Source organism: Melitaea cinxia, chromosome 14, assembly GCF_905220565.1.
Source record: "Melitaea cinxia chromosome 14, ilMelCinx1.1, whole genome shotgun sequence".
Taxonomy (NCBI): Eukaryota; Metazoa; Arthropoda; class Insecta; order Lepidoptera; family Nymphalidae; genus Melitaea; species Melitaea cinxia.
In genome coordinates this window covers 10,443,911-10,455,972 of record NC_059407.1, presented here as the reverse complement: position 1 = coordinate 10,455,972, position 12,062 = coordinate 10,443,911, and the positions used below count along the sequence as shown (strand labels likewise).

Here is a 12,062-nt window from a genome sequence, read left to right as displayed (position 1 = left end):
AGATTCGGTTTTCTTATCATTGTACCAAACTAGGGATTATCTCCTTTCCAACAAAAAAAAGAATTATCAAAATCGATTGATGAAGGGATCCCAGAGAAATCGAGGGAAACTCTCGAAAATCCGCATAACTTTTTACTGGGTGTAACGATTTTGATAATTTTTAATTTAATCAAAAGCTGTTGTTTATCATGTGGTCACATTTAAATTTTATCGAGATCTGATAACTACTTTTTGAGTAATCTTTGATAACGCGTAGTTACTTGACTATTTTTTCGTCGATCTACGTTGTCTTACTTGTCGATGTAATTGAAGTCGGTTTTTTTTCGTTTGCCTGCAAACACAATTATTTACATTTTTATGCTACATTTCAATGCCTTAACGAGAGAATGTTTGAAAAAAAGTAGTACATATGTTATTCGCTATTTTGACTTTCTTAGGTATAATAAAAATTTATATATAATGGATGTAGTTTACTTTGTAAAAGACTTGCAGGCAAAATTATGATGGGTTTTTGAACAATTTTATAGTCGGCGATGATGATTCAGTCAATATTCAGGCAAGACACGTTATTTTATGCGTAAATGGAATTTTAAAATATTTATAAAACCACATTTATTTTTAAACATTCATTGTTAAATAATTAATGTCGAGAACATTGTGTCAATTTATTATTACTTTACATTAAAAGGCGCTAACGCTACGCTCATTTATTTAATTCGGCTTACCTTTGGGAAAGGACACCTGTAATAATATAAGACATTTATAATATAAGACATTACTATATATTTGTAATAGTTACATTTTAGGTTACAGAGACTTGATACTAGCTGCGTCACGAGGTTTCATCCGCGTTATTTCCGATTCCTTCGAAATGTCGGGATAAAAAGTTGCATATGTGTTATTCTAGATCTTCAGCTATTTACGTACCAAGTTTCATTAAAATCAGTCCAGTAGTTTTTGTGTGAAAGAGTAAAAAACATACATCTATCTTCACAAACTTTCGCATTTATATAATATTAGTAGGACTTACGTGTCAAAAATAGGAAAAAAATATACCTTACAATTACAAAAATAAGAAAAAAAAAATTAACCGTCGACGTGAATCTTAGACTTGTGGATTTAAGACGTGCTCACGTGACAGGTGTATAAAATAACTGTAATTTTAGACCACTAATATTTTTACACGCTTTCATAGTTTCATACATTTTAAACACTACATGCGCTTAGATGTTCTTCCGTTGTATGTAATCTTAGAACATCTTTGAATTTAGATATCCTGCGGCTTTAGTGCTTAATTGTAGCTTTACAATTAAGGCAATCGTCGTTGCCTTAAAATAATACAAAACTTTAATCTTCGTGTAATTATTTTACATTCTAAAATCAAAATTTCCACTCTCAGTATCTTCTATACAAATAAATAAATAGGGGTGTCTCTTTGTAATAATAAAATAACCACTTTTTATTAAATGCATACGGACGTTTGCACGGTACATATACCAAATTAACATTTCTTACAATTTGTCTGTCTATCTGTCTGTTTGTTCTGGCTAATCTCTGAAACGGCTGGACTTTCGCTGGTAGATAGCTGATGTAATAAGGAGTAACTTAGGCTATTTTAGAAATTTATTTATTTGATACCTCTGCGTACTGAAAAATTAGTTTTTTGTTAAACTCCACGCGGACGAAGTTGCGGGCACAGCTAGTAATTAAATATAAAACGAAGTATTTAGAAAATATCGTGGTATAAAAATATAGAATAATGGACATAATATATAGTGGTAGAATAAATAGTTTTGGCAGACTTTCAGACGCACGTTCCTAAACTTTCGTAGTAAACACCTTTATAAGAAAATTATCGTATTCGCAAAGCAGAGAAGTCATATCTCTATCGACGAATGCAAAGCGAATAATACATAGCTGTCGTACAAGAGATTGTGAAATTCACGTCATCAAGCGCCAAACGCCCCCGGACACCAACGCCGTGGAACGGCTGAAGTGGAAGATGCGCCGAGTTGACACAAAAATATAAAAATAAATCTGCAACTTAAACAAACTGAGAATTTCCGGCAGACACGTGTGTACTGTGCACGGCGCAAAATTAAAGGATGCCTCAAATTAGCTCCCACTTTTCCAGACTTTTAAGATAAAATTTTTAGGAGGCAGCTGAATATTCACTACTGACCTATTTTCGTAATGTAAATAATGCATAATTATGTGATGATGCTCGCGATCGTTTCCTAAGTGCTACACGTATATATCTGTGCTTTCGCAAAAGCATTTGGACAGTCTACATAACTGAGTCACGAGAATGAAATTATCGAATCTAAATTAGGTAGATATCTCACACCTGTTTCATTTGTTAATTTAAATATAGGTAATAAACATACATTATATTTACTATACTCCGAATAAGTCTGTCAATACTTTTGTTTTGAGTAGCAAAATTGAATACCAATAATATAACAACATCATTTTAAAAATTAATGAGCAATTGAGCATGGCACAAATTTAGATTATAGAAAAAAAAAATGTCTGTCTTCGTTTAAATGAACAAATCCAGTGTAACGTTAATGAACTAGTAAGTCAATTGAAATAATTTATTTACCTGTAAAATGTTGCGTTATTAATTATTTATTAGGTACATGTAGTTGTGACCATGTAACGCGTGCGCCAAAATGGAGATTACTACTGATCACCGTAATCAGGTTGATCACCGAACTATACGCACACAAAGCTTACACTAAGGTCAAAAACTGTTTCACGTTTACTATTTATTCATTCACTATAAATTTAATTATTATGAAAGCATAACAAAAGGCATGATTAGTAACTTTTTAAACCTCAATTACGACTATCCATTAAAGTCACTTTCCTGCACTGACCAATTGACTAACGACAATGACGACGAAAATTATGAAATTTTACCGACACGTATATTCCCATTTTTTCTATAATGACTTACTTTAACTGGGTTACATTTTCATGGGAATCCACAGAAACTTGTCACAATCAAATACGACAAACTAATGATGTATGAATAATTCTCGTTTAAAAAACTTTAATATCACCTGTTATTCACTTAGCAAAAAAGTTAATTCTCTTTTATAGTATTTATTGTTATTTAGTCAAAAAAGAAAAAAAACATGCACTCTTTCAGATCCCACTTAAGGAAGCTCTTTTATTTAAATTTATTTAATAAGAAGAAACAAGTGTTCATTTATATCTAACATCTTAGTTGACCACCCGAGGATTCAAAGAAAGTTTTCCTTATTTTTGTTTTTTTCTATCAGCATATACTATTTTATAAACTAAATTTATTTTCCATTCAAGCTAAATTTATAAGCGCATGATTTGTATATGATTTATCTTTATACATTGCAAGTTCGAACCATTTCTTATAACATTGTAGTATTTCCATTACATTTTGATTACAATTAAAAAAAAAAAAATAGTAATGAATCTGACACTTTTGTTTGACTCTGCGTAAAAAAACACATTTATTTACTTAGCAAAATACTAAAAGGTTAAACACTTGGATAGTGTATGATGAATGTTGCTAAGCGCATAACTCGGAATGGCTCCACCAATGTGGCTATTTTTTTTTTTTGTATGTTCCTTAAGGCCCACGGAAGGTTTTAATACTAAAAAATAATGTTTACAAGTAACATTTGACAGAACGAAGTCTTTCGAATCTATCCGGGCAGCTAGTGATAAGTAAAATTAATATTTTAATAATCGTCTAGCACAATTGAAACTCATATTTATTTTCACGCCACGATAAATCAAATGCATGGAGTTATATGGACTTGATCATCAAACATTCCTATCTCTTATTGGTCTCGTTCATACGTTTGCCAAATATCTTAGCTTCGAAGCGTGTTTGGGCTTCGAGTGGCTATGCTGTTATATAATTATGATCGTATTATGCTAGGCTTTCATCTCTATTATCATGTAATGTAGCCCGTTATCAATACATTGATAGTATAGTAGGGTTGCCGGCAACAAAATGTGATACAAGTGTGATCATTGTAATTAAAAGTGTTAGTCAGCGAGTAGTTGACACGGATCCAAGATGCTGTCGACGATAACGGTAATATGGTATACGTGGTAACACCTTGAGTTAATCGCGTTCGACGACACCCCAACGTCAATCATAGTGTATGTTTGTGGCTCGGTAACGAAAATGTTAGTACGATAAGCGTGTGTCTTAATTATTAAAGAATTCGGCAATGATGTCAGTGCATTACATACTTGAAATCCTAGTTATTATTCCTTATATGTCTCAGATAAAAACCATGCGTCTTTATCACTATTTTCGAGACAAATGTATCAAATTACGATAAACATTCGTAATGATATAAGTTGGTTATAATAAAAGAAATTTTAAAAACACCAGTGATAGCTGTGCGAATAATTCGCACTAAATAAGTAAAAAATTTACCGACCATCAATCATGTTGACGTTCTTTCAAAATTAAAGATGTCATTTATATAATTTTAATAATTAAATAATTTACAAAAAAAAAACCAATAATACATTTCTTATTTGGGGATGCCGTAGAGCAAGCAATTATTTTTTAAATTATATATACCTATGTGGAGTAATTGTGAGTTTTTTCTTAAAAGGGAGGCAAACATCTTAACCTCAGCGTATTAATATATATTATGAAAATACGTCTTTTAAAATAACAAAGGTTAACTAAATATTATATTATTTTAATCAATGTCGTCTATATTTTCGTTGTCAAGATTTATAATGTTCCGACAAACCTACCACCTGCCATTTTACGAGTTTTGTTTAGAAAAAAAAAAAAGAATAAAACTGGATAGTACATCGTAAAGCAACACAACGAGGTCAAGGTGGATTTAGAACGAGAACGACTTCACTAATTACTTTTCCATGTCGATGGTGTTCAAAATAACTATACTTCAAATAAAAATCCTAGCTAATTCGTTATTTCTGTTCTACACATAAATAAACATACAAGATTTCCTTGAAAAATGTATTGCTTTTGGGAAAAGTTTTAAACCAAAATGTGAGCGCAAAACTTTACAAATTATATTTTCTTTAACATTACATGTTTTTAATTTAAAAAATCTATTTCCTCACGTCATAAGGTATAGAGCGTACCGCTTAATAAATAATGGATAAGATGTAATAAAAAGACGTGACATCCGTATTAATTTAACAAAATATTTATAATTACTAAACAAAGAGCACAGGTGTGCAATCTTTGGTGTAAATATGTAAAATTGTAAACAGTGTAAGTACCTTCCCCATTCGACTTGTTTACTATTATAAAAATAAAGTCTTCATTCTGTTATTTATTAATATCTTATTCATCATATCAAAAGAATGTGGACATACACAAAAAGCTTAGTTTAAATTATACAAGTGGTTTACATGTGAATTACACAACCTCAAGACAACCAGTGCCAAAATTCTATTTGTAACAAACCGAGACGGGTATATTTAACTGCCACCCATAAACTGATAAACGTGTCACGTTCTCAGGACACACAATATAAACAAAAACAAAATAAAATCAAAGATCCTTCAGTCATCATAATAAAAAAGGGTAAGTTATTGCTATACAGAAAATATTTACTGAAGTGTACATTTGTTCTGTCTGATAAATATCTTAAAGTTTTATATCATGCAATTAACTTAAAATATATCTTGAATGAGCTTTAGAAGCGCATATAGGCTAATATAGTTAAATATTTCAGAATTTCAGAGTATTAAAAAAAATTCGAACATATTATCTACTACTTCAAAACACTTGCTAATACGTATAAAGAATGTATTGAAAACATATATGGGACCGACTTTAAAATAATAAACATGCGGATTATAAAACACAAGCAAGTGTACAGAGTTTAAAGCTTCGGAAAGGATGGTGAACGATCGTTTTTCATCATTGGCATTTTAACTACATAATGTTACACTGCTTCAGTTCTGCGAATAATAATGAGTTTGTTTGCGATTCCTCAAAACAAACATTCCGTTCTTATGTGCGACAGAATTACCTACAAACCCAAACGCCAACGCGAGCTGCATAAATAGATTCATTTTCTTGGATGGAAATCCACTACTTTTATACTATGGCCGTCATCAAAAGCGAGAAAATGCCTGTGTCACATTTAGTCACGGCCTATTTACGACCTGACAAAACATAAATGTCAATAAAAAAATAAGGTTTGGTCATACAGTATCTTTTGTAAATTATTTAGGTAAGAAAAACAAGGTAAATATTTTTTGTTTATAGCATAGATCAATGTCAGGATGAGAGGGCTTCTTGGAGGACTTTCTTGCAAAGTTAAACAAATGCCACCCAAAACGTAAAACAAATGTTTAGATCATCGATTTACGTGTTGTCTTGTCTTTTATTTTTATTTTTTTACGCAGAGGAAGTCTTCAAGAAGATACCCGGCTCTTGGGGTAGAAACGGGTTATGTGGGATTCGTATCCACTAAAACCTCTGCGATGGCAGTCTTCGACACGAAGTTGAAGGAGCTACGGGTTCGCTTGCGCATGCGCATCCGTTGCTCCACCCGTGCCTCGCTCCACCCGAGATTGTTGGAGCCCGTCGTAGAGGACAAGCATTATGCGCTGCTATAATGCGCCCATCAAAGTGCTCGTTTGAGCAACAGCACGAGGCCATCCCGGCTGCCACTGGGCTGTTCAAGAATGAACGTGCGAGTCCCCTCTCACACGGTTACAGCCCGAAAAGGGGGGGTAGGCCCAGTTACGTGTTGTCTTGTCTATGTTAACCCAACAGCAAAACTAAAATTACTTGATGTAGACCCATAATAAAAACGTAAAGCTTTTGTCGACTTAAAAAAAAGCTTACTACAAACAGTAGGTTTAATCTTTATAATACTTCTTCTGTAACCTACATGTTGTTTGTCACTGAATTTTAAACAAACGCTTGAACTAGTTTTGAAAAAATTATTTCAATGTGTTTATGTAGTTGCCTAAATATCTTAGATAAATTTAATTAGACTGAAATTAGTGACACTTATAAATCCATTTTACTAATGTTTTTGGGCCGGACAACGTTTTCGGCATATTTTGAAAACTAATATTTCAATTTATTTTTCATCTTTTTGTTATTATATGTACATATATCGGTACCTATTAAAAAAGAACTTATAACTTTTTTGAACTATTATTATAATGTACGACGATTTAACTATAAATAAAGACTAATGAAATAATAGTTTACCATTGAGGTGTCACGACACCAGTGATCGGGTCATTGTAATCGGTAACAACAGAGCTTGGCATTGGCATCGTCGAGCATCGGAGGACGTCCGACACCTGCTACTAAACTACTTGAGTCCGTCGCAACAGTTAACAACTGAGTCCGATAAGATTGAAGGTCCACGATATAAGCCATAAGCTCTGTATATTATCAGTTATATATAATTTGGTCTTGAATATTTACGGCGTTACGAAGCTGATTTGTTATATGTAACGCAAGAGATGAGGTATGAGAGACATTACGTTGCTTGTAGAGCGCTACGTATGTATGTAATGCTTGCCAGGTATAAATGTTGTAGTAATGTGCTTTAGAACGTTTATAAATAACGTGACTAATCGAATAACAATGCAGGTACGTTTTCAGATCTCGTCATCGGTGTTTCAGACGTAGACACGGACAAGATAACTTGCAGTTTAACTGCAATATAAGTAATTAATAGAGTAACAGTTTAATAAATCTTTTTTGTAAAAGCTGGTAATAAATATTTAAGTAGCTTTAAATTACTATAAATTAAAAGAACTTTGGTAAATCCAAATGTGTACGCCTCGAAGTTTTATTTATTAAGATACTTAATTAATTATAAATTTACCGCTCATAAAAATACAACTTATAAGTTTTCTTATAGTAACAATTGAATTATTAGTTAAAAGATAATAAAAAATCCTCAAAAAGAATAACGAGTGAAATTATTGCACATTATCAAAATTTGTGATGAAATGTCCTATCTCCGTCCTCAATCCACCACATAATATTATTCAATTAATTTGAGCCAAATGTAGCACGACTCATAATGCGAATTAGAGTGCTTTACGATCGATAAATATTTTTTTTTGCCTCTTCTTAACTATTTTTTCATTTTACGCTTTTTTTTATTTACGGAACCAGGATAGTTTGTACATCATTGTGTACATAATTTAATTCATTAAAATTGAAGTGTTTGTTTGTAATATAAAAATAACCGCTTAATAACATAATGATATACCAGTATCATCTTGTTACAAGCATACGCGCAGTCTCAAAGCTCTCAGAGCAAGTTTTATTTTGAGTAGTTTTAATTTAAATTCAATTAAATTTTTTTTAAAACAACATGTGTTTTTAACACTAAACTTCACTACAGTTAGAAATATATATTAAAAAAAAATATCAGGTAAGTAAGGCGTCTACCTAAAACCGAAAAACACAAGTAATTAAAAAGAAAAAAAAAAAGGATCGAAATTATTAAAATTCAGTATCAAAAAGGTAGGACTCTAACAAAATAAAACTTAAAATTTCGTAACTTATATCATATAATAATTACAAATTATATTAATATGCAAAATTTATATGAGCCGTTGCCTTTTAGAAGGTCCTGGCTGAGGTTCATCGGTGGCGATGGGTATGCTTAATCTCACAATCTATTTTGCAATCCTCATCTCTTCTTGGGAAATGACACCACCTCTTTCAATTTCCAAAAAAGGCAGAATATGTACCGGGACGGATTCTATTTTACTTTTGTTTGCATAAAATTTCCATATATAGACTGTCGGCTTAATATTATTTACAAATTGCCTCGTTTGTCAAAATTTAATAACTAAACTCGTCAAAAAACTCTTCTGAGTCACGAGATAGCCTAATATAAATTTATATGGTGTTTGTCATTCCGAATTGCTTTTTAATATTGTACTTGTATAATATTTTTATAATCCCATTTATTTTTGATTACTTACTGATCAGGGTATTTTATAGCGAACAATAATTATTACGGCATCCAGATTCTGTAATAATAATCTACATGTATAAATAAAATCGAATCGCCGATATGCATACACGTAGGTATATAACAATCACCAAATTGGATAATTATATTTTCTTTTCTTCGTAATTAGAACAAGATCAGCAAATTAAATAAAAATCGATATATACACGAAGAAAGAAACGGTAAGAAGTTAGCCGGGTCAGCTAATTAAAAATAAAAATTCGTAAATATTATCATTTTTAATTTCTTAATTGATAAGTTCTTGACTAGTCCATTGGCGCAGTTTGGTGTGGCCCTGCTCTCTGCTCCGCGGGTTACGGGTTTGATTCCCGCCTGAGTATTTTTTTTGTATATTAAAAAAATGCTAAAACAGTCGTCTGTTACCTATAACAAGCATTACCGTAGGAACAGACGATCGTGTGTGTATAACATATTTATTACATAAATCAGGAGAAATCATAGGAAACGAACATAAATATCTATTAAATATATAACCCTCCTTATGGTCCCCGTTGCAGTCGTATAAAAAATAAATAAACTTAGAACGTGCTAAAGTAGACTATCCAGAAATTTTAAATGGTCAATAAAAGTAAATAAATCTGAAACATCGTCGTCGATGTGGTATAATTTTACTCAGAACTAATTAAAAACATAACACTAAGCGTTTACAATCGATTTATAAACACGTTTAACAATTCCTGTCAAATTTAAATAAGCTCTTATGTATTTAATCTCGCAGATTAAACGCAAATAAACTAAATCTGGAATTCTCCCTGATATTTTAAGTAAAAAAAAAAATTCAACTCTAATTTATAACGGTAGAATACTAATTGATGTATTAATTATAATAATAAGTATTAACCGCAACAATTAAATAATATCCAGTCACGATTGTCGGCGTCGGCGTCACAAAATGCCTTCGAGCGTCCAGCAGCTCGTCCTAATTATGCAAGAGACAAGTTATGCGAAGTACAGAGTGTATGCTCAGATTGCGCAGTATTCGAGTTGCATTTGTTTACGAACCTTCCGTTACATAAGGCGGCTCGGTCTGGAGAGTCCTGCCTATTTATAATACACACTTTTCATTCCCAATGCCTCGTGACACATATCACCTACTCCACTGAGTAAGGGAGTTCTAAAGATAATTTTCCTTAACCGAGCAGTTAGCTGATTTAACGCTCGCCGAATTAACATTTTATTATACTTTTCACGCTTTGCATCGCATTCCCGTTAATAGACTACCGTAATGTAATTAAACGTAAATTAAGCAAGAGCAGTAAAATTTAACTATTTAATTAGTTAAAAGAAATATTTAGGTCTACTTGTTCACTCAAAACAAGAATCTTTTAATATATGAATCGTATAATTTTATGATATATGGACTCATTATGTTTTCATTTAAATATATAGATATTTTGCGGATGATAAGAAGAAAACTACTGAATTCCCATAGTAGTTCAATAGTTTACATCAGTTGGTGTTTATTTTAAGTTTAAATTTACTCGATAATAAAACCAATACTTGATAATATTTTTTGTCATTACCATACAGAATCATTACTTGGAATTTTGATTACAAATTAACCGTTTATAAAACTAACGAGTTTGCGAGCTGTTTTGCTCGGTTGCCTTCACGTCGTCTTGCATTGCATTTAATCTACAAAATCGGCAAAACATTAACTTATCAATGACAAATGTAGAAACATCTGAAACTAAATAGAAAAACTATTATTTACACCCACTCCGATAACTGTAATTTTATAACAACGAATACTTTACTTACATTATTTTTTCTTTACTTTTCTTAATTTTTGAAAAGAAAGCATTAATAAAAATATCGTTAATTATATTTTTCCAATATTGTGAATTTGAATTTACTGATTGCTATGAAAATAATTTCTTAAAATAAAAATAGACAGATACAGTTATTTCAAAGTGAAAGACTTTAAGTAAGTCAAAATGGAACGCATACATAAATTATAGTTTTTATTCGTGAAGCGTTATCAAAATCAATAAAATGATGTAAATGAATATCGAACGTAAGTCAAACAGGTATCCGATGTAAACAACAGGGCACGTGGTTCAACTCGGCGTGAAAACAATTAAGTCACACGGGAGTTCATCAATGAATGAAGCAATTTTTATATCAAAGGTGTTATCTTTAGTTGGTTACAATAGTTACGTTTTTTCTTCACACGCATTTTCGATAATCTTAAAAATTCTATTAGTTATTTCGTTTAGAATATATAGATAACCGTTTTTTGGTTTGACGTAGTCTTAAGCGAACATAAATGATCGTACCGTCGCAGTGTCTGCAGCGTTTGGGCTCCGGGGGTGCGAGCTCGTCGCCGAGTTCGCGATGTCGTACCGGCATGGCGGCGCATCCCGCGCCGGCGCCGCCTCCCGTGTCAGTACGGGGCTCACGCGCTTCACGTCGACCGCTTCTCTAGCGGCTCGGCTGCCACTGAGCCTGATCGATCCGCCCGCCCCGGTCGGTAGGCGGCGCCCATTTGCAAGTTATTTTTGGCAGCTCTGAGTCACAGCTCAACTGCAATGTTTGCGATGAGCGGCGCCCGCGCATCTCAGGCTTTTCTATGGCACCCTATTCAAAAACCATTTTTCCGACAGCCATGTTTTACGTCATACGTTTTCTAATGCAATTCTTTTTTCTTTTATTACTTTTATATTCAACAAGATTCTCGTAAAATAACATGTCGTGACTCTTTCCTCCACGTTGAATGCTAGCGAGCCTATAAATTCGAGTACATAAAATGTAAACAATATAGCCCATATACAGACATATATCCTTAAAAATAATTGTTTATTGGAATAAGAGAGAAGACTTAGAAATTCTATTATACTTCCAAGGGAGAAATTGGATGAAACTTTGTATTGAAGCTGTCATTTTTGAAGTAAAAACATAAAAATGAAGTTTTACACTTTTCATAAGAAAAAAGTAACCACACATTTAAATGTCTCTCTTTCTTCTACATGGAGAAAGAGGCCAACAGTAGAATGTTCAGGCTGAATTATCATAAAAGTTGTATCCTTAAAGGGGTGA

The 12,062-nt window shown here is 32.3% G+C and overlaps 1 protein-coding gene across 1 annotated transcript in view; it reads right to left on the bottom strand.

Annotated features, from left to right (window-relative positions):
• The window catches only part of LOC123659957 (myocardin-related transcription factor B), a 44,395-nt gene extending 32,933 nt beyond the window's left edge, over window positions 1-11,462 (bottom strand). Inside the window, exon 1 of the mRNA XM_045595113.1 lies at window positions 11,303-11,462. Within this exon, the coding sequence (XP_045451069.1) occupies window positions 11,303-11,375 (73 nt within the window). The 5' untranslated portion in view covers window positions 11,376-11,462. The remainder of the gene's footprint in view (window positions 1-11,302) is intronic.
• Window positions 11,463-12,062: the final 600 nt, after the last annotated feature.